This window comes from Caretta caretta, chromosome 8, assembly GCF_965140235.1.
Source record: "Caretta caretta isolate rCarCar2 chromosome 8, rCarCar1.hap1, whole genome shotgun sequence".
NCBI classification, from domain to species: domain Eukaryota; kingdom Metazoa; phylum Chordata; order Testudines; family Cheloniidae; genus Caretta; species Caretta caretta.
The window spans coordinates 96,023,010-96,046,649 of NC_134213.1; the positions used below are offsets into that span (position 1 = coordinate 96,023,010).

At 49.9% G+C, this 23,640-nt stretch overlaps 1 protein-coding gene across 2 annotated transcripts; it reads right to left on the minus strand.

Moving 5' to 3' along the window:
• Window positions 1-8,892: 8,892 nt before the first annotated feature.
• Window positions 8,893-23,595, minus strand: BSND (barttin CLCNK type accessory subunit beta). Of its 2 annotated transcripts, none has more exons than XM_075131827.1 (4): window positions 23,017-23,595; window positions 13,084-13,175; window positions 12,089-12,355; window positions 8,893-9,641 (listed from the first exon to the last, which is right to left on the minus strand). In XM_075131827.1, the coding sequence occupies exons 1-4, from the start codon at window positions 23,062-23,064 to the stop codon at window positions 9,197-9,199; spliced, it is 852 nt and encodes a 283-aa protein (XP_074987928.1). In that variant the 5' UTR covers window positions 23,065-23,595; the 3' UTR covers window positions 8,893-9,196. The 2 variants fall into 2 exon arrangements, with proteins under 2 accessions (XP_074987928.1, XP_048717029.2); XM_048861072.2 differs by lacking the exon at window positions 23,017-23,595 and adding an exon at window positions 16,756-17,215 and having other exon boundaries at window positions 8,895-9,641.
• Window positions 23,596-23,640: the final 45 nt, after the last annotated feature.

Below are 23,640 nucleotides of genomic sequence, written 5' to 3' on the forward strand. Positions count from 1 at the left end.
CACGCTTCCCCTCCCAGGAGAGACTTCATAGAAGTGTAGGACTGGAAGGGACCTTGGAAGGTCATCTAGTCCAGTCTCCTGCACTCAAGGCAGGACTACATAACTAGACCAGGGGTCTCAAACACACGGGCTGCATGCGGCCCGCTGAGTTATTTGCTGCGGCTTGCCAAGCTCGCCGCCCCAAGTTATTTCCTATGGCCGCCAAGCTCCCCTTACCTGCTGCCCCCCCTCAACACACCGCATCCCCGCTCGTCTGCCGACCTGCAGGTGCTTCCCGCTGCCAAACAGCTGTTTGGCGGTGCTTAGCGCTTTCCAGGAGGGAGAAGCAAGGAGCCGCATGCTCGGGCAGGAGGCGGAGAAGAGGCGGGGCAGGGGTGGGGATTTGGGGAAGGGATGGGAAAGAGGTGGGAAGGGGCGGGGCAGGGCAGGGGTGGGGCCTCATGGAAGGGGTGGAGTGGGGGCAGGGCTGGGGGCAGCGGAGTGGGGGTTGTCCATGATGCGGCCCTCAGGCCAATGTACTAGTCCTCATGGTGATTCTAGTTTGACATCCCTGAACTAGACCATTCCTGGCAGGTGTTTGTCTATGCTGTTCTTCAAAACCTCCATTGACAGAGATTCCACACCCTCCATTGGCAATTTCTGTCAGGGTGGTTAAGCACTGGAAGAAAGTTTTTCCTAATGTCCAACCTAAACCTCCCTTGCTGTGATTTAAACACATTGCGTCTTGTCCTATCCTAAGAGAATGATGTCCTGACCAGTCCTGCACTCAGACCACGAATAATCATAAGTCAAAACACAATGGAGACACTCACACATGGGTATTTCCTGTGTGTATTCATGCTTGTGTACTGTAGGTCTCTTATGTAAGAATACGCTAGGGGCTGAGAAGTAGGCATTAGTATTACTCCTGGCCCAAGAGATTAAATGTTGAATTCATGTAAAGATCTGCCAGTGTAAAGGGTTTAGACCAGCAAGGCCATGTCTACACCAGCACAGCTGTTGGCAAAACTTTTGTCACTCAGGGGTGTGAAGAAACCCCACATCCCTGAGCGACATAAGTTTTGCCAGTATAAGCGCTCGTGGGCACAGCGCTATGTTGGTGGGTGAGTGACATAGCTATGGCTGCCCGTTGAACTGGTTTTATTATGTTGAGGGGAGAGCTCTCTCCCGTCAGCATAACATGGCTACAAAGCACTCTTACAGCAGCACAGCTGTATTGGTACAGCTGGGCCCCCGTACACTTTGAAGTGTAGACATGGCCCAAGTCATGACCTGAGGGGGTCTTGTGCTCTTGTTGTTTAAATATGTTCTGACTCCTATAGTAGCCGAACTAGGAGCAGCTCTCCTAGCTCAGATAAAACGAGCACCAGTTTGTTTGCACTTGATTGTTGAACCCCTCCAGAGCTACAGGCAGCTCCAGCAGTGAAAGGCCTGACAGGTGGTTTCCCCTGTATTCACAGCCCCTGAGAACCTGTTCCCGTGAGCTCACTGGCTCAGTATTTAGGCCAAAGAGGCTCGAAAGCTTTGACTGACCATCACAAGATTGGTTCAACCAACTGCAAGCAGGGCATGTCAGTCTCCACTACAGCTGCCAGAGATGCAGGTTTTCAGAGCCTTCTATTCTGCCACTAGCTCACCCAGCCACACGAAGCCCTGGTTTAAAAACACAGGCTGAAAGCTCAAAGCGGGAGGTTCATCTCCCCAGCAGTGTCCTCAGCCGAGACCTTCCTCTGAGGCCTCGGACACCCACCCGCACCAGATATATACTGCGAATATACAAACATGCCAGTAGGGGTCAGCACTCACTTCCTTCTGTAAGCAGACCCCAGGCCAAGCGCTAGGCTTGATTCACAAGGAAGGGCTCTGGAAAGGCTCCGGCCAGCGTTTTCAAATGTGGGTGCCTAAAGGAAGGCACCTAAATCCCTACAGAGGCACCTCACTATGTGACCCGATCAGTGGGAGAGCTGGGTGCGCTGCATCTTTGAAGCTCAGGCCTCTTCGTCACCTGCCTCGTGTTGAAAATACCGGCCTGCTGTGCCGCCAGCCGCTAAACTGGAGAAGCGGCTCGACTCTATACAATGTGCCCGTGTCCCTGCCTCCGCTAGCATATTGTAAAACCGAAGATCTTCCTCTCTGCTGACCCCACCTCTGCTGTCTGGGGGGCAAAACCTGGCTTCTCATTGCCATCGGGGTATTTTAAAACCAGGACAACAAGAGACCCACCCCACTCTCCAGCTCGGATAGCTGGAACGGATGCTGGGGGAAGAGATTCTCCCCCTATGCCCAACCCAGGTTGTGGAGTGACCAGACAGCCCCGCTGCTCCAGCCCCACCGTGTCCCCTCCACAGAGGGCAGAAGGGAAGATCTGCATGGCACTTACTCCGAGCTGACCCTCACCAGCACCAGATCAACGGGGCTGTGCAGAAGCTTGGACCCCGGCCTCAAAATGGATCAACTGCCAGCCAGCCCTCCACAGCCACACAGGCAGGCACTGTTCCAACCCACCCTGGACACCACCCCTGACCCCTCCCAAAGATCTTAGCTTCTCCGTAGCCAAAGGGTGGGAGGGGAATAGGCACAGAGGGGACGTAACTTGCCCTACCTGGCAGGGCAAGCACACAGGTGGCAGAGCTAGATCTCCGTGGTCCCAGCCGAGTGCCCTGTGCACTAGAGCAGGCCACCGAGCCCGAGGGCGTGCTTTACAGTACACACGAGTTGCTCATCGGAACATGTTAGGTTTTCATTTCTTCCCCAGTGAAGATGGTTATTGCTAGCAATGTCTGCGGGTTCTTTAGCTCCCTTGCCCTCCACCAGCACCACCTCAAGGTTATTGCCTAGGACCGTGCCCAGCTAACAGCGGAGACGTACAGCCGAGGTTTTGGCTTTCTGCTTTGTCCCATTTTTAATTTCATGCAGGAATGTCTCTCTTCCTACAATGTTTAACCTCCACTGAGAGCAGAGTAGTTCAGACTCAGACTAACATCAGCTTCGTTCGCTGAGGAATTACCTCACCGGGGCTATCTGGTAGTGGTTTGTGTGCACAGAAGATGCTACACGGACAGACTTGGCGTCTGAGCTCTGTCAATGCAGCTGCGCTCCTGATGTGCCTGAACCCTGAGCTGAAGGGACCACCTCTTGGAGCGAGGGGATAGCCCAGTCTCTGCTGAGATTGTCAGCCATGACGATTGTAGCTGATGCTTGCTAGAAGGTGGACTGAAATGACCAACTCGGGTGCGATGGTGATGTGGCCCTGTGTAAGAACTTAGAGAGAACTCATTTCACATGGGACAGAATAGCTATGAAAGGCCAATAGCTGTCTCCGCCTACTGTCCAAAGCTGAATTTGAAGTGGAGATGTAGGGCTGTATCCTAACCCCGGTAACATCCTGGCCACCCCACTGAAGTCAACCTGTAATGCGGGGCAAACTCTGCCCCAATCTACTTGTCCTGATCCCAGCTGTCCCTTGTGCCAGCTCTCTGACAAATAATGAAAAGATAAAGCCAGCGGTAATATCATAAACAGACCAGCGTGCGTGCCCACCCACCTCCAGCATGGAGAAAGCTCACCCTTGATGTGACCCCACTCGTTTAACCAATGGCCCATGTGCTGTCTGTTGCATGTGGCAGACCCAGAATGCCATCTAGAAACAGAGTGAGAGGAAAGGAAGGTTTGGGGGAGAAATGGAGAGCTGCATGGAAAGGGAAAGAGTCTCAACGGAGCATTCACCCTCCGTGTATGACGAGTCAAGAAGAAGGGACGGAAGAGGAACTAAGTACCAGGCAATTTCTGGAGGATCCAAAGACTGGTCATTCTCGAACGTAAATGGCAGTTAAAGGGAAAATAGCCAGCCAAGTGTAAACAGTTGGAATAATTGTTCCCTGCACCCTGCCTGCAGTATTTAGGAAATGCTTTCCTCTTTACTCCCCACCTTTATCACAGCACAGTCAGCCATAAATATATAAACAGTGTGTGAAAGCCTAGCCCTGTGGGAGTTTTGCCACTGACTTCAATCGGGTCAGGATTTCACCCCAGTCTTTGACTATGGTTTTTGCTTTCCAGTGTCTCTGGTTCTATTCAGGATGTAAGTGAGCATGAATCAAAGTTTATTTTTTGTATGACAGTCAGTCCCATTGTGCTAGATGCTGTATGAACACCTAGTCATAGGCAGGCCCTGTCCCACAGAGTTCACAGCCTAGGATATAAGCGAGTAACAGCTAGTGGGAGGTAGGCGGGAGAGAACTGGAAGCGTGGCGGGCAAGGGTTTATGTACAATGGTGTGCAGAGTCAGCCAGGTTGAAAGGACAGTCCATTTTTGTTTGCTATATGTAAACAGGAAATAACCATGATCTTAATGACCCTGGCAGGCCGGCTGGCCATTGGCAGGTGTCAAGTCCCCCTAGGGACCATGATGGGAGTAGGTCTTAAAGGGGGGATTTGAAAGACCTGATGCACTAGTTCTGGGATGTGATACTGCATGTGGGCCTTGAAGGATTCACTTACCACAGCTCAACTTCAAATCAGACGCAGAACAAGCCACTTAATCAGGGTGGCCCTGTGTCCCGCCCAGTCGAGAGGAGATTGCACGATCCCCAGAGACAGAGCCCTGTTCAGCATCTAAACACTCTCCTAGTTCCTGCAGAGTTTATATTTTCTGCTCTGAACACCATGGAGATTGCACAGATTGGGACTGAGTGTAGATGCTCTGCTCTACCGCCGGTAGAGCTAACATGGGTTAGAAAGAGGAATATCCTAAACCAACAGTGTTCCCTGGGAAGGCCAGTCCCAAGGGATAGTACAGTAATGCCAATAAATAGGCTGTTTTTCCCATTGAATGAGATTAGAAAGGTCCCATCCCAATAAACTATATACCACTTAAAGGGAATGTTCTATACATGATTTGTGTAAATCAGCTTTTTCCCACACTCACTCGGATGCACTGAGTGACACAGACAGGATCATCAGATCCTCCCTTAGTTGTCTTTTTTTTTTCTAAACTGAACAGTCCCAGTCTTCTTAATCTCCCCTCATATGGAAGCTGTGTCATGCCCGGTAAGGTGAGGCTCTATGATTTGTCCAGAGTTCAAGGCAGGACTCTGAAGGACGTGTACAGGTCATAGCTCCCATTGGGTTGGGTGTCTCTATTTACTGTAAACTAGACTTTAAAAGCAATTATGTTTACATCTCTTCTGGTGCCAAACAAGGCCTGTCTCTGACAAAATGACTTAAACCAAATGCTTCCTATTGAGAGAGAGAGGGATCCACAAAAGAACTTTAAGTGCCTCAACTCAAGCTGTAGGCACTGAAGTCTTGGGTTGGCTGCCTACATCCCAGCTTTGGAGCCAATCTACAAATCTGGTGCTGAACCCTGTCGGTGCCTGAACTCCCTCAGCATCTCCATTTTTCACAGCGCCATTTCTCTCAATGCCTATGTTCTGCAGCTGGGGATATGCTGGCATACGCTGCTGCCTCACTCTAGGCATCCGGACACCTATCTCTCAACTTAGCCCCCCAGCAATTCATGAACTGGAGAGAGACAGGCATTCAGCTGCCTACGTTGCATGCAGGACCCCATCTAGTAGGCATCCTCAGAGACTGTCTACTGGTTGGGTCCCATTCCAGGAGCACAAGGAAGAGGGGGTGGGGTGCTGCCCAGGGACTAGCACACTTGCCTGGAATGTGGGAGACCCAGGTTCAATTCCCCCCTGCCTAGCAGAGAGGAGGAAGCAAAAATTTGAACAGAGGTATCCAGCCTCTCAGGAGAGTGCTCCAACCATTGAGCTCTGGGATACTCTGATTCAGCCGTTGAAGCTGTTGGTCTCTGGATTAAACAATGAAAGAGTGGTTGGCACAGAGGGGCTGGACCTGGGGTCTCCCATCTCCCAGGTGGGTGCCTGAACCACTGGCCCCCAGAGTCATTCAATGACTATTTCAGTATTTATCCACAGTGGAACAATCACCCACTCCATCCACTCTTTCATTATTGATGCAGAGTACAACTGCTTCAACAGGAGGCATATGAAGGGTGTTACCACCACCAGACCTGGGGAATTGTTCAGAGACAGTCCAGTGGTTTAACTAGGAGTCTTGGGATGTAACTGAGCCAAAGAAAACAGCCTGGGTTTGCCTCTGCTCTGCCCTGGAAGATCTGTATCCGAGTGAGAGGTCAGGGAATGAAAGGCCGCCTCACCTATCTAATGAGACTACCAGCTAACAATCACCTACACAGTGGGGACTGGAGGGAGGCCACCAATTCATCTCACAGGCGTGACCCAATATTCTTCAGAGGGGAGCAACCTTCTCCCACTAGAAGCCAGATCAGAACCAGGGGCATATTGCTGTGGGGTGTTATCTGAGCCATCCAGTTGCTTAGGTAGCTTGTGATTGTTACCGATCAGTCCTAATGAAAGACTTTGTGAGTGACACTGAACCCCTCCCTCCCTATCTATGGGTCCCTGTCCATTTTAGAAATAGGCCCAAGTCACAAGATGCCCCCGATCCAGAATGGGGTCTGAACTTTCGCTGGGTGGGTGGATTCAGGGCTCTGCTTTGGGTTAACTTATAGTACAATGCCAGGGCCTGGTTCATTGGTGCCTTGCACCCTGTATAGTCATTGTCCAGTGTTCCTGGCAGCCCGTAGCAGCGGAATTCCGTTTCAGGAGCATTGACAACCACTTTGTTCAGGTGTAAATGACCAGCTAGTAGGTGAGGCAGTGGGGATCTGGCCTGAAGGGAGAACATTTACTCTGTTACCCCCAAGTCTCAGGGGGAAATTAGGACTCTGCAGGACGCCCTGCTGCCACCCACAGATGCAAACAGCATCATTTGGAGAAATTCACCTCTGCATGTGCTTTCTGTAGGCTACTGAATACCTGAGAGAGCCATTTCTGGGGCTGACAAGCAGTGAGATTTGGTCTTCTCATGGTATTTCCTCTATATTGCTATATCATAAGAAAACCAAATAACACATTAGTTTGACATCAAGGGCTCCCTTAGGCATTAAAAAGCCTGTGAAAAACATAAATGCAAGACCCAATATATGAGACACAACCACTCTCAGATCCCCAAGCACCCCTTAGAAATAATCTGTAAAGATCTTTAATTCCAAGGGCCTGAACTGTGAGTGACCTTGTGCAGCAACAGCCTAGTTGAATGATCCTGTTGAATGAAAGCCAAGTAAATGTGTGTGTGTCATGGCCCTTTGCTCAAAGGCAGATCAAGGACTCTCTGTACTTAGCTCCTGTGGAAAACTCCAACTGCACACAACCTATTCACATGATAAAATGAAACCAAATGTTAATGGAATAGAACCTGCAATACCATCATCACTGTATCATTCAACTTCAGGCCACAGACCTACGTGGCCCTTTACAAATATAAGGGCCCAGGTTTTCAAACAGAGGTGCACTGTTGGGGTGCTGAATAAATGACCTGGTTTGCAGATGGCCTAGTTAGGAGTCACATGGCTGGCAATTGTTTTGCCACTCATGGTCAGTTTCACACAGCTGCTGCTGGCTTGGTCCATGGCTTGCTGTCAGCTTGGCTTCATTTCCCAGCACCAGGAGGCAAACAGACAACCAAAGGAGCCCAGCAGCTGCAGGATCCTGAAATTGACTTGAGTCACTTCAGATTTTCTTCCCAGCTGACCCCGCGAGACATCTGTCAGAGCATGAAGCGGTTCCTCGGAAGCAAGGAGCTGACAGCTCGCGAGCTGCATTCTGCTTGACTGCCTCTCGACTGCAGAACTCCTCGCCCGAGAACTCCTCGCCCTAGATCGAGCCGCCGGCCGAGGTGAGGAGTTAAGGAGCCAGGCATTCTCAGCTGAAATACCTTTTAACCTGGAAACTACAGGAAAATCGCATTCAAGATCCCTAGTATTGGTACTAAGTGAATTGTGGGGCTTTTATGATTAGAAAAAAGCTTTGCCAAATCTATGCTTTGTGAAATCCACCTTGGGTGAATACACTGTTGCCTACCTAAAAACTAGTCCTGCTGTTTCAGAGAAGTTAGTCTTCTCCTTCCTAAGCACATGATCTGGCCCTGATCCTGCCAAGGGTCACGCTTGTGCTGAACTCTGTTTGCATCGACAGCCCTTTTCAAGACGATGGGACTGCTCCCAGGCTGAAAGCCAAACACATGTAAGGCTTTGCAGTATCCGTGCCATAGTTTGCATGGTGCAGCATCACTGCCTTCTGTGGAAAAACCTGCATGAGGGGCTCAGGGTTTCCTGTCTCCAGATGGTACTTGCACTGAATGCTCTTGGGGAAGAGATTTGGATTGTGGAGACTGTGATGCCAGCCAAATCCACAGATCTTAGGGATATGCAGAGACAACGGCTCCCCAGCCCCTGGGCAGCACAGACCTGGACTATCACAGGTAGTACCAGGGCCCTATATTCCACCCTGCAATGTCCAGGTGATCAGCCACTTGTTGGCCTGGATAGCCCTGCCTGGCGTAAGGACTCACTTTCCTGAGTACCATATTTACCTAATTATTTTCATTGGGCAATTATAAAATCCATTGCATTCTTTCTTGGACATTGGCGTTTACATTTGCTGCCAGCCTGAGCCCTGGCCTCCCATTTGTTCCCATTAACTCAGAGTCCAAAGAATGAGCAGTGGGCCCCAGCAGACTGGGGCCCGGATTCTGAGCGTTCTAGTGCAACTGGGTAGGGCTTGGGTGCACGTTTTAAGGGCCCAAACTACATTTCCCCTTTTGAAAATATGGCTCTGCGGGTGCAGGGAGGAGGCCTGTTAATTGATGCCAATGGACTCCCAGTATCCCTGGCATCTCCCTGGGATTGCGGTCTTTATGTCAGGCAGGCCAGCAGCTGTGTACAGGAGTGGGGGGAAGTGAGTGTGGAGAACCGACCTGTTGGGCATTCATTGCTCTCAGAAAGCTCTCCAAGCACTCGTATTCCACAGAGGGTTGCAGACAGGCTGTGTTTTCAGTAATGAATCAGGCTTTTTTTTTTTTTTTTAATATTCCAAACATCCTATCTTCCCCCTACAAACCAGTGCACTCCCAAGAGGCAGGATGCGACCGAACAGCCACAAAGCCTGCAGCTGGCTGTGGCCTCCCAGGAAGCTGCCCCCAACCCCCAATCTGAACAGGGTTGATCTGCAAGGCACTTGAAATACTGAGCATCACTTGAGCCAGGCTGGGCCTGTCTCTGACAGTCTCTTTCCCCTCTCCAGGGTTAGGTCTCTGGCTCAAAAATAAAATCATCTGCTATCAGTAAATTCTCTGGCCCCTCTTTTAACCCGTAATACATGTTGTTGTCCTCCTCTTCCACACTCTGTCTCTCTTCTGATTCTGCTGCCTTTGAGCCAGGACCTGAGACGAATGCAAACTGTCTTGCTGAGGCAGTCGCAGACAGGTAGTTCTGGGGTAGGGCCGGTGTTTGCTCCTGGCTTGGATGCCACCTTTCCACCAGCGGTGAATCAATCAGGGCAAAATCTTCATAGCAAGGAAGCTCAAACCTGAGCTTCTGGGTGTACCCCTGTGATGGGAGTGGATTCCTCAGGGAGCTGGTGGATCCCCCCAGAAACAGGCTGCTGGAGGTGGATCCCTCGGAAGAGGGAAGGTCCGTGTCCTCCAGGAAGGAAGCCAGCGGTGCTGCACTGTGGGACCTCTCTGATGGGCTGAAAATGGCATAAAGGTACATTTAAGGGCACAGATTCATTTATTGGCTGGTTTCTGTGCTGCTGTTTCCCTGTTTTGTGTTTTGGCCATGGGGTTTACAGTAAATCAAGCCGAACAGATGCTCGCTGGGTTCGTGGTGTTCCTTTCACCAGCTGACTTGTGCCTGGTTTTCATAATGATGCCATTCTGTTTATTTCCCCTCCCCATTGTGGATCTCAGCTGCCACTAGCCAGGTGAGGCTCTGACACCATATGGACAGGGAGCCCAGTGCCTCCATTATGGTACCTGCCCATTCCTCCTCCTCTCCTTCATCTGCTGTGCAGCAGCTTCCAAGGAGAATGTCAAAGGACACAGTGACAGTCTCCTTGCTGTAAATCCTGGCACAGACCTAATCAGACTCTGGTTGCTCTCCTGCCAGTGGTTCCTGGAGAATAGAGAGCTCAGAGCTCCTTTCATCACCCAGGAGATAGGTCTGCTGTGAGCCGCTAACTGCCTATCCAGAAATAGTTTAAGCAGACCAAGAGCATGTCGGAAGGCAATGACCCAGTAACCTCCCCCTGCCATTTCAGTTGGCTATGATACTCTTCACCTCTCATCCTAAACAGTTGCATAGTGTTGCTTATGGACACGTTAAAAAGCCACCATGTTCTACCCCAGAGATGACTGCATTCCAGCAAGGGGGCCAACTGAGTCCTACATCAATAGTTCATACAATTGGTTAGTAACCTTTGTAAAGCAGTTGGGGATTGACATGATTTATTGTTCTGACAATTCTAACCCAGGTTCTTACACTGAGCCCATCACCATGGCATCTGTACGCCTCACTTGAAGTCTTTAAATGAAGAAGTAATTAGGTCTCTCTTTGCCTGAAACTCTGAACTGGGAACATGGATTTACTCTGAGGAATGACATTTGTTTATTGAGATGTATACCAGTGTAAGGAAGTTGCCTTCCCCAGTCAGATTTTGGAAGTGATTTGATCAGGTCTGCTACAAATAATTTGGATAAAAAGGCACATGATAGTTTGCCAAACTTTGATTAAACGTTCCCAAAGAGAACATAATTTAAATAATTAATATTAACTAAATACCAGCTGATTACAGCAAGTGAGGGAGCTAGATTCAGGGTTCAGTCTAATGATGATTTCAATGAACATATGCATTGAAATAATATTCAGCGCCTGTGAGCTCTGTGCTGATCTGGGGTTTGCCATCATGGACCCCTGGTAGGACCCGGCTGGGATGCTAAGGGGCCCAAACCCTATTGGCAATCCGTATTTGGGAAATAATTACCTATTTTTGCTTTAAAACAGGGAAGTGAAACCCTGCAATCCTCCAGAAAGGTTAGGAAAGGCCAAAATCCTGCAGTTAATCATGCAGGGGGTGATTTTCAAAGGCACAAATGGGGACCTGGCTGCCCAACTGTCCTTGGTGCATTTGAAAACCTTCCCCTTTCCAAAAAAAACACCTCTTCCTTTGACTTCAGTGGGTGCTGGCTCAGGCTCTCATGAGGCCGGAGCTGAGTCGGGGGCTGTTTTTCTTATTTAAGGGGCTAGAGAAAGCCCGTTGCATTAGCCTTGAATTGTGTTTTGGGAGAGGAGAGAGCACCGCAGCACCTAGTTAGGCTCATGTGAACTCAGAGTGCCCTAAATTGCCTGAATGGATTCAATCCAGTTGTAGAACTCTGCGTGAAGCGTCTGACGAGCAAGTTCATGCCCCGTCATTCACTCGGTTCCCCTACGAGAGATGTTTGCCAGGCACCGTGTTCCTGCTGGCCCACACAGCTCTCTGGCTTCACAACCACAGCGGCTGAGCAGGAAACCAGTCATCATGCCCCTTTCGCTGCTGAACCTCCACCTCCCGGGCTGTGCTGCTGTCACATGTCACTAGTCTCCTGATGGGCCTGGGATGTTGGGGTGTGCCCAGAACATCCAGCATCATAGCAGTGCACCCTACCTGCCCTGGACTGCGCTGCTTCCTACCTGCATTGCTGCTGTTTTCATTGCAGTAGCTCCCAGGATGCCCACATGAGGTATGGACCTGGGCTCTCACACCAAACAGCAGTCTAGGTGTTTGGCTGGAGCCCGGGCTCTGAACCCGGGTGAGGTGGGGAGGGACTCGGAGCCGGGGCGCCAGCCTGAGCCCGAGCACTTACGCTGCTGTTTGTAGCCCGCCGTAGCATGAGCACGAGGTTCTGAGACTCGGTGCCATGGGTTATTTTCCCCCCGTGTAGACATGCCCGTAGAAAGAGACAGTCCCCGTCCCAAAATGCGTACAGGTACCTGCAGCAGGCATGTCCCGGTTAGATGTATCGAGCGGGAAGGATTTGATCACCATGTCTGCTGCCTATTTTTTGTCTGTCCTTATGTCTGGAATGAGTGAATCTCCATAAGTGCAACTTTACTGCCCTTTGGACTCCGCTATAGCAGAGCCACAAGGTCACCTACCTGCTGATCGTTGCTGTGAGCACTTGGGGCACTGGATCTCTGCAGGTTTCTCCATTGCTCTCTGAGATCCTGTGGACCTCAGCCTTGGCCTGTACAACGGGACGGGGACATCCTCTTGTCTTGAGCTCACAGTCACCTAGGAGTGGGGCCGTTTGAATCCCCAGACACTCCACAGAGCCCTTTGCTTTTCTCTGGATCTGTTCATAAGATGGCAGGCTTTTCTCATAGACATTAGCTTCTTCCTGGCTGGTGTACGGAGTCTGGGAGCTGGGGTGAGGGAGAAAGAGGGGAAGGGACGCTATTAAATTCTGCCATTTAACTGGACTCCAATAGTTTCTGGTTAGACGCAGGAATTTTATCATTTGCTGAGAAAGAAATGAATAAAATGCCACAAAAGGGAAGAGCAGCACATTCATGCCACATCGAGGGGATTTGTATTGGAGAGGGGCCATACCCAGATCCCCACATCTGAACTCCCCAGACTCTGGGAAGGTTTGGATCCAGCCCGTAGTGACCAGCGGTCACCCACAGCCGAGAGGCATTGAAATTCACTATTGGTCTTAGTCTAGTTCCTACTGAGAGAGCCTGCAGTACATCCCTGCTGCTGTCGATGGCAGTTTGACGTGGGGGACTCAGTGGGAGGTTGGCTAGGAAAGGACTGAAATCAGTGGGACGGCTAGCTGGGAAAGGACTGCAGGGTCAGGTCAAACTATCCTCCCTTCCTCCACACCACTGTTGGCAGCCTCATCAGAGAGAAGCCATGTAGTCAAGGGTTGAAAGAACATGGAAATGGAGTCCTCAGTTCCAGAACAAACTGCTGCTTTTTTTTTTTCCAGACAAAATATTTTTAGCCCTCCCTCATGCCAGGGTTTTCAGACCCTGACCTTGTCCCCCGAGGCACACAGATAACCTTGTGTACAAGCTAAGGCGCTCATTAAAAACCAGATTGCAAACTGTTGAGCTGAGGCTGAGAGCCTGGGGTCTTTCCAACATACCAGCTCTTCTCCGGAATTTCATTTTCTATCGAAACAGCGGGCTTGTGTGACAGGAACTTCTCGGACTCTGTCTCCATGGGGACAAACGTTATCTTGGGGGGGAAGAAAAAAAGAGGGATGAATCATTCCTCTGAATGTGAACAAAGAGGGTTAATCTCCTGCAGTGGAGGAGGAGTTTTCCCTGGCATAGGGCTATCATTAACTCCTTCCCAGCGGTGACATCACACTTTACTGGCACTTTAACTAGGTATTTTTACATCCAAATCACAGCAAAGGAAGAGGTATCTAAGCCCTCACATCACATTTACAAAGAATAGGCAATATGCAAGCTACTCCCCTGGCCAGGAAACTCAGGCTGATAAGAAGAACCACAACAGGGGCTCAAGCTTCAGAGGGGTAGCCGTGTTAGTCTGGATCTGTAAACGTGGCAAAGAGTCCTGTGGCACCTTATAGACTAACCGACCTATTGGAGCATGAGCTTTCGTGGGTGAACACCCACTTCGTCGGATGCAACAGGGGCTCAGTCGTGCAAGGTCCTGAGTGTTCAGTGGTCCATGGAGCATGCTCAGAACCTCAAGCCTGCCCAGGCTTGGACTCGATTATGTCACCAATAGTGCGCTCAGTCCTGCCATCCTGCTGGATGACAATGGGCGTTCTGCCTTCTGAGGCGCAGAGGAGACAGGTAGGGGAATGCCAACTCATTCCAAATGGAACTGAGAGCATGCTTGTACTGGGCCAACTGGTGGGCCTGCAGGCTCTGAAGCACAAATCCCAGCAGGAGTTGCCAGCTTGGCCTCCCTCAGCACCATCAGAAACTATGGCAGATCTTGAGGGGAGACAGGCCCCTTCAGAGACAAAGGAGCCCTTCAAGGGAGTCAGAGCTTCATCATGGACTTCAGTCTGAGGAGAAGGTGTGGGTTCCATAGCTTTTCCCCTCCCTCCAGGAGCCATGTTTGGTGGCCAAAGCTCTGGGGGATGAGACTCTTCCCAGAGATTCTTCCCAGAGAGGGATGGATGTTTGAATGGGTTATTTCAGCCTAGAGGCTGCAGTCCCAAAATGGAGACATCTGGGAAAGGATGGGCCCAACGGGTCGGATTCCCAGCATTCCCAATCCAGCCCCTACAGACTCTGAGGACTGGATCCAATTCTAAACTTCATGGCTGGCCTCTATCACTCTTAAGGGCCAAACCAAAGCCCCAGAGCCAACCCCTCCACCCTCCACCCCAACCTTGAGGAAGTCTGGATCCAGATCCAAACTCTCTAGTTTACAGCTCTCTCCTGGTGACACTAAAAAGGCCTAATTGCCAGCAATTAAAGACACCATATAATACAAAATTCTGGAGAGGGATCCCTATCACAGGTGAACCCTTCAGCTTATTGTGCTATAACTTCCAGTTCTGCCCCTCCCCCCATCCCATGCTGTGTCTCAACATGCACTCTCATAGGCCCAGATCTACTAATGAGCCATTCTGTGCCCCTGAGGGATGGTCCACACATACAGTGCTGAAGTGGTGCTGCTGTACTGCTTAGCGAAGATGCTAGCTACGCCAACCAGAGACCTCCCGTCGCTGGCTGTACTCCACCTCCGCAAGAGGCGGTAGCTACGTTGACAGGAGAAGCCGTCCTCTCGACATAGCACCGTCAACACCAGGAGTTTGGTCGGTATCCCTGCGTCGCTCAGGGACTCTAGACTACAGACATAAGGCTGTCTAGACCAAGCCTAAATCTAACCCTAGAGCTAATGTCTTGTTTCCATTGGGAAAATGGTGTTCTTGGATAGATGTTTTTTCAGGGAATGGGAGTTTAATTGTTTTACTGCACTATCAACATTCTTTAACCAGGAGATTTTCCGAAGGGGGTTTTAATGACCCACCTAAGTCAAAGGGTTGGGGGTTGGGCATGGGTTCAACAGGGTTTAGGGGTTCTTCTTCCCTTAATCTAAATTGAATTTAAAACAACTTTATATAAAACTATCAGCCATGGATGAGCAATAAGTAAACGCTTCCCCCTCCCAGCATCTTCCTGGCTGTCTCCTGTACCTTTCACATACACAGCTGTGTTGTTATTTAGGCAAAAGATCAGTTCTTCCCCTACTCTACGAATTTCTTTCATGGTGTCGTGAATCTGTTCAATAAGCTGCTTGCATGAAAACATTTCTGCTGCACCAGCCTGCCCCTCTGTTACATGTCTCCCAAAATAACTTGTTTCAAGAGTCCTGTTAAGGCAAGAGGAACCCTTAGGAAAGCAGACAGTGAAGACACCGGCTGAAAGCGGGGGAGGGAGCTCTCTCCTTATCCTTCAAGATCTGGCCACCATCTGCTCAACTTCCACTGGGGAGGAGAATGTGGATTTTGGGGGTGGCTTTCAAACAGTGAACCTGAGAAATGGATCAAGGCTTTCTTCATTCTTTGATTCCTGTTCATCATTTCACAGCAATGATTTACACTGCAGCTGTCACTGAGAGGTATAGCAAAGGGCTTTGGACATACAGGATAGTTTCTTTTAAATGATTCCATCTTTCATTACTAACAGGGATTCACTGCATTGCCCAGTGAAAGTCAGCACTGCTTTCAGTAAAGCCTGAAGTGGTTTTATCCCTAGATCAGAGAAAAGAATGACACCCTGCCCAACTTCCCCTGTGCCTGCTACACCTGTAACTCTCTGGAAACGGCAGCCAGCCTTCTCCGCTGTCTTAGCATCCTTAGGGTTAAAGCCAAACCTGGCAGAAAGCAGGCTCTTTGGAGATAGAAAAACAAAGTGTGTGTGTCCTTAGGGGGCATCTCCCCTTAGATATCAAGGAGCACTTTGAACGGCTGGAAGGGTATACGGTTTTGTAACCCCAGGTAGATGTAATCCCCCTAACCCCTTCCAGGGACAGTGGCAATGTGTCTGCTCCCCTTGCCCCATGCACAGAGGTAACTGGAGGTGCTGTGGGCCATGTGGAGAAAATAAGGCGGAAGAAGTATCATCCTCTCTTCCCTGCTCCACTCACAGCTGTTTCACGTATTCTTTCTTAAACCAACCCGAAGTTATGGTAACTTTTAAATGCCCCTTTGAAAGTTAGTCTGAATTGCCTGACTGTGGCAGAGGGCATCTTATGATGCCTTGATGCTCCCAAGCCCCTCTCGAGGGAAGCAATGCATGATACACCCAGGAGAAATTGCCAGCCAGTCAATGGGACACATACACTCAGCAATATCCCAGAACCAGCCACAAGCACTGACCGATGACAGATCAGCCGCCAAAGGAGAGAAGGAATGCTGGGCCAAGCCTTGCAGTGACTGTACAATCATTATGAGTGGATACTAATACTTTTCATCCCTGGGTCTCAAAGCACTTTGGAAGGAAGGGTAAGTACCCCTATCCTCGTTTTACAGATGGGGAAACTGAGGCACGGAGGAGATAAATTACTTGCCCGTGGCTGCCCAGTGAGTCAGTAGCAGAGATGGGAATAGGACCCATGTCTCCTGGTCTGGTGTCTTAAGCATTACACCACCTTCCCCTCAGCAGGGCAGTTAGCTGTCTCAATGGGAATTTAAGTCATCAGCTACTATTGTTAAGCACCTGTGGATGGTTTTTGGCTCCCAAAGATGCCTTGCAGTGCCCCGCCCATAGCCCCCCTATGCCAGAGAGGCAGACTGAGAAAGCACAGATAAGAGAATTGACCCTACCTTGGGGTAGCACTGACACATGCTCCAGGTGATCCCCACTGCTATGGTTAAAACCCCCAGCGTGCAAAAGGTGATGTAGACCTGGGGCTTGTCCACGCTCATGATGAACATCCCAATCATCACCAGGAAGAAGCCCAGCACTATGAGTCCGTAGCGGAAAGTTTTATCCTCAGCCATTGCAAACCACACAGGTAGAAACCAACTGCACAGTGAGAATGCAGAGAGCTAGCCTGGGCTGGGAGGGGACAGATGCCAGGGAGCCCCTTGCCTGTCTGTGTCCCAGCGAGCGCTCCTCAGGTGCACAGCCAGGAGTGTGTTCCCAGAGGCTGTCAGGGCTGAGGATCAGCTGCACATTCAGACCAGTCCTGCCCAGGGCTGAGCCAGCCAGTTTTTAATGGGAGTGTAATGAATGCAAACAAGATCCCGAAATTCACAGTCCAGTGAAGCTGCCCAGCGCACTTCACTCTAACCTTCCCTCAAGGCACGTGCAGCCCGGGCTCCAGAACACCTTACCCAGAGAGTGCGAGTCAGAAAGGGAGAGTTCACAGGGGAGGGGGCAGAGATAAGGCTAACCATTGGGCACTTGCAGTAACTGTCCCATGCCTGACTATACTAGCTGCTTGGTCTGGAGCGGGCTTGGTATTTTGGCAGAGGTGGGCAATCCAGCAGGCAGATGGGCAGTGCCTGTTTATTTTTCAGTGCTCTGTAAAGGGCACATCTACTGTAGGAAAATGGGTACCCCTCTGCATGACAGTCGAGGTATGAACTAGTATATTTAATCCTCTCTTGGCATGGGGGATGGACTCGATGACCCCCTGAACTCCTTTCCAGACCTATTTTTCTATCCGGGGGTGACAAGATGTCCCGTGTATGCCCATCCTTACACCAGTGCTCAGCAAGGGCTGCTGATTCTCTTAGCGCAGACTAAGGCCACTGACAAAAAAGACCCGGCCCAGTTAGATTAATGACCCGGTGTCAGATGTCGCCAGATGCTACGGATGTCCCTGTGCTGCTGAGCTGTACTGGAACCACGTCGGTAGAAAAGATCAGGCAGATGCCTTCCAGCACGGTGTTCCTGAGCTATGGGGATGTGTCTTTGCACCAATATGTTTGTAAGTGATTGAAAAGGAAATGATGTTGATTTATTACTTGAATTGCGATAGCACCTAGGAATGCCAGTCTAGGGTCAGGGCCCCATCGTGCAAGGTGCTGTGCAGACATCTAAGAAGACAGACCTTGCCCCAGAGAGCTCACAGTTAGGCAGGTTGCAACAGGATAATTCCTTGTTAGCACTGGAAACTCCATCCTTTTCTTGCAAGGACCACGAGCAAGGTCACACGCCAGGCAGGACAGATGAATGTCTACCAGTGGCTATGGGGGAAATAGGCACTGTGATGATTCCCCGTGAGCAAGAGCCTTGGGTGTGTTTTGAAGGGATTCTGGCCAGAGCTGGTCAAAATATACTTTTTTGCAGAAAACTTTTGGGGGGGGAAATTATGGTTATTTGGTTCTCGTTGAAATTTCCCATTTATTGTAAAACAGAAACCTGAAATGTTGATTTTCAGAAAGGTTTTTTTTAAAATTAAAACTATTTCTAGTAGAAATGTTCAGTGCTTTGGTAAAGCTTTTGCCAAAACAGTAAACTTTTCCTGAAAACTTTTTGCTTTCCAATTTTTTGATAAAATAACAGAAAACTTTAAATGTACACATTTCAACCAACTGTAGTGATGTGTCCTGCTGAGGAAACCGTCCCAAAAGAGCCCCTCAGAAATCCCTACAAGGAGATATCAATCACACCCACACAGTGAGGGATCACATTTTTCTTTCTCTGGTTCTTCATTCCTTGCCCTCTGTGCCTTCTGGCTGGGGTGCACCCTGCACTCAGCTGCCAATGACCATCATCTCCCTGCTCTCCAGGAGATGGGATTGGGACACCAGTGGTGATAAGCCTGGGCACTAGCCTGAAGTCAGGTGGAAGGAAAACTTTCCCCACAGCACAGTTCTTGGAGCACAGAGCAGGTCCCGCTCCTGTGTCATAGATTCTAATGGCTGACTTGAAATCACATGTTGTCCTGTATAGGCGTCATTGGGAGAAATGGAGCAGGGAGGGGGAAAAGAGAGAAACTCCCTTGAGAAAGGAGGGTGGGAAATGGAGCCAGGGAAAGCAGGAGGAGTGAAAAACAAACCCACAGACTGTGAAGAAAGGAGCAGAGATGGGGATGGAGAACTTCCCATGGGGACAGACACCTCTCCCAATCCCAGGAGAGAATGTTTGGCTTTGGGATGGCTGCCATCTCTCCAGAGAGACAGAGCTCATGCTTCTGTTCAGCTAGGAGGACAGGGATTGTTTTGATTTTTAAATGGATTCATCCTAGGGGGATAGGAGAGAAGTGTGGCTTGAATGACAGGGCAGCTGGTTCTGCTAATCTAAAGCAAGAGGGCGTGAGGGACAATCTCAGGTTCCACCCTTGTTATCTGGATACTCTGGGGACAGGAGCACCAGAACTACATAGGGAGAGGGAGCCCTCATGTGAACGTGTATCAGATCCCCATCATTCCCTGAGGTTGCCCTAGGGTGCTTTGTAGCCTACATGCATGGGGTCAGGAAGCGAGGGCTAGTCCTTTCTCCGTCCCCAGCTGTTCCAGTGGGGTGCCTCAAACAATCAAATCACAGAAATGTGTCTTTTAAACATCATTTTCAACTGCATGATTTTTTTCATGTAAGTGTATTTTAAAGGGCTACAGAGGGCAACATAGGCCCTATCCGACATTCAGCGGGTTCCACTGGACCCTGGGGAGTTAATGGGTGATTTCAATTACGTGGGAGGAATGACTGCCTTTCCCTAGCAACGCTTAATGCTCCCACGTTTTCATATTGTAATCTCCTTTGAAAAATGGATTTAGGAATAGTGGGACTAAAAGCTTTGGGCTCCTGGTGCCCCCCTGTGGATTTGACACACAGTTGCACCAGCAAAGGTCAAGATTATAGGGACACCAACAATTGTATTTTCCACTCCATGCATCTGATGAAGTGGGTTCTAGCCCACGAAAGCTTATGCCCAAATAAATTTGTTAGTCTCTAAAGTGCCACAAGGACTCCTCATTGTTTCAACAACTATTAGTGATTAATGAATGTAAAACACTAAGGAACCCATTCTCCCCTTTGCAGGGATAACCCTGTGAGGGGAGAGGGAGCACTGTGAGCTTAATGTTCCAGTCCTTCCATCAGGGTGCGGGTCCCCACGTGTCCTAGAACGTATCCAGGGGCTCAGGCCCCCTGGAAACTGTAGCCCATTCAAGATTCACAAGGATCTCCCCCAGAGCTCATGGACATCTCCCCAGAGGCTTTACTCTTCAGCAGGAGTGCTTCACTGGGGCCACGCCACGCCACACCACACACACACACACACTCTCTCTCTCTCTCTCTGCACCAAGGTGCCCATTTTGCTATTTTCCACCCCCAGCTTTGTGGGAGAGTAGCCCAGCCATCCCACCAGCTCTGAGAAGCCAGATCCCTGCAAAGCCTGCCTGGAGAGGACTCCTCAGAGCTGGACGGGAAGGTGGGCGCATTTCCCACAGGCCGGCACCAGTCTGTCTGAGGCTGACTGAGCGACCCCCCTGCCAATGGCTGGTAGATCCCAGATTGGTGTCTTTTGACAGCCTGAGGCCGGGGTCATGCTACAGGCTTCTGCCGACATAGCTGTGTTGGTCTGGGGTGTGAAGCGGTGTGATTCCCTGCCCGGCATAGTTCCACAAGCAGAGGTCTCTAGAGCAGACGCACTTCTACCGGCATAGCTTGTTTCATTCCTGGGGTGGCGTGTCTGTACCGGAACACAGTGCCGCTTTGCCAGGAGAGCTGTGTCCACACTAGCAGTGCTTTGCCAGCAGGGTAAGCTGGTATTCCTATGCCAGTGAAGTGCTCATTGTGTAGACTTGGCCTGAACGTACCCTGATACCAGCACAGCCCCTGACAGAGAATACCCACGGCCACACCCAATAGCCCACTCTACAACTCAGCCACTGGGGCACTGTCTATATGAAGGAAATCCACACTGCAATAATGTAGTGACGCTGGCTCTGCCCCCCATGATGTCTCAGTGCAGCTGGCTTTAGGACAAAATTCAGCAGCACCAGTGTAAGCCCCAGTCTGCGCTGGTGCAGCATTAGGGGTTGTTCGGGTGTAAAGGAATTCCTGTAGCTACAATGGTGTGCATATCCTTAATCTATAACCTGTGCGCCACAGGAGGGCTGACTATGTGGTCACAATGGTCCCTTCTGGCCTTGGAATCTCTGAAGCTAGATGCAGCCTCGATGCTTTTTAAAGAGGGTGGTAATTATGCTAGAAGGGGGGGGCACCAGGATTAGAGGGCAGCCTGACATGAAAGCCCACGGAGGGGTTTTAAATTAAAAGGACATTGTATTTCTCATGCATTTAAAACAAAGCTGGTTGGTTATAATCTCCTCTTTTAGGTGCTTCGGTGTGTTTGCTCGTAAGTGCTGAGCAGCTGGCTTTGATTTTGGTGGCTCTAAGAGACATTCATAGAATGGCATGGGATTGGTAACTAGAGAGAAGATTAAAAAGGAAGCTCAAATGTTAATGCTAATGCAGCTGTGGCAACGTACCTTCGGGGGAAATGGACTCCCTGTGATCTTGAGTTCTCTGGTTTTCCAGGAAGTCTGAGCAGGGACAATTTTCTTGGCAGTAGGTTGAACTTTCCCTGTATCATTCATTTGATTTAGTTGGGGATTAGGTCCTGCTTTGAGCAGGGGGTTGGACTAGATGACCTCCTGAGGTCCCTTCCAACCCTGATATTCTATGATATCCCAGCAGAAGCTCATGCAGGTTAATTCCCAGCTGCAGGCCAGACCCAGCTAGCCCTATTTCCTTTGTAGGCTCCTGGGGCCCACCTCTCACTGCCTTGCAGGTTGTGCAGTCAGATTCAAAGCAGTGGAAAATCAGGCCCACAGACTTTTTGTCTATGAGCCAGAAATGTCCTTGGAGGAGAGAGGGTGCACAGTTCCTAGGCAGACATGCCCTGATAGCCCATGCCCATGATGGTAAGAAGATCCTCAGGAAGGACTGTTTTCTAAACAAACCTGCCTACACCAGCCAGGGAAGCCACGCTAGCGACAACTCTACATGCACCAGGGCTTAAATTCAACCAGAGGTGTCCAGAGCAGAGCTCTAGTAAATATTTTCAAACCCATGGGGCAGAAGCCCCGAGCCCCAGGAAATAATCTATGAGAATTTAAACCCTGCATTCACCCATTCTAGATATGGTCCAAATGTTGCTTTGTGATGGGACTGCAGATCGAGCCCATGGCCTTGGGCGAGTCACACTCTCTGGGTCAGATCGGGGCCCGCTCTGTGCCCCCACACCGTAGAATATGGGGGGTGGAAGGCACTTCCCTAAATCAATGGGAGGAGCCTGAGGAGATGGGGAAACAGCCATTGCAAAGCTCCTGCTCCCCTTCTCCCGCAGATGAGTGAGGCATGAGAGTGAGCAAAGCCTTGGCTTTGCACACATACCCTCCCCAGCAGGCACTGGGCAGCAGTGGGGCCAGCGTGCCAGCAGCTGTACCTTGCACCAGGTATAGGGCTGGCCCAGTGTATGTCCCCCCTGCCGCCAGAGGAAACAGGGAGTCTGGGTTACAATCCGCTATGCTGCTCCAGGAGCAGCCTGGGAAACACTGCCATGACTGAGCCCTCTCCGTCTGTCCTTCCACCTGCAAAATGGGGATAATTCTACCACCCTACCTCAGAGGGGCCCTACCAGGCTTAGTCCAATGATCCAGTTTGTAAGTCATGGTGAGATCCTCAGGTGGAAGATGCAAGAGAATTGCAAAGTATTAAATTACTGAGACACAATCATTATGATTTTATTTTAAGAGCTCTGCCCTGTAGGGAGTCCCAGGCACCGAGGGGTTAAGGACAAGCAGATCCCATGAGGTAAGTAAGTTTTTTCACTCCAGTTCTCTGTTGCTGCCCTTCTGGTTTTGTTAAGGCTGGTGACAGACCCAAGATTCATCTGACCTTGTCTTTATCTTCTGTCTGTTTGTACAGGCTCTGGAATTCTCTTTGGCTCTATTTCCCAAACAAATGCTCCAATTCTCTTTGTAAATAAATACAAAGAAACCAACTGCCAGCTACCCTGCCATAAAGAGTCAGTGGGAGTGCAGGAGGGAGGGAAGGAGCAAAGATAATGGCAGGAGAACAGCTTTTCATGGTCAGAGAGAGCAAAAACAATATTTGAAAAATACCTCAGCAACGTCCTTCAAAGTTTCTCTCATTGAATGTGGATCTCTCATTGAATGTGGAGGTTCTTCGTGAGCCAGGCCTTCCTTCACACACTAGTAAGTGTTAGTCTTAGAAGATGGCTTGCAAGGAGTGAAATTACATCAGTTCTGTCTGTGCTGAGCGTGGGGACTGATTAGGCTTTGGATATTGTCCACCATCCCCAGCTAGTGAGAGATTATTTATTAGAAGCAGTGCTGTTTTAAGGCTGTTGAACCACACACGCAGAGCAGGTCCTTGAATTGTTCTTCCATATCTACTATGGGGTCTGCAGAGCACTTCACAACCTAAACGTCCTCTGACGAGGACACATCTAAGGTTATGGGCCTTCTGCCAGAAGAAACCCTACAACAATCCCTCTTTTACAGAGTTTGTTGCTTAGATGCCAAGGATCAAATGACAACAGCCTATACTTTATCTGGCCTTCACGGCTGGCTTAGATGCGCATTTGTTTATTGAAACTGTATAACGTATTTAAGTGGCTCTGGGTGTACAGTGATAATGCACTAGGTAAAAATCAAACACAAATACAAAAAAACTCTACTACATGCTTAAGACCAAAAGGCAGTAAGTGAAGTCGCATAAGTATT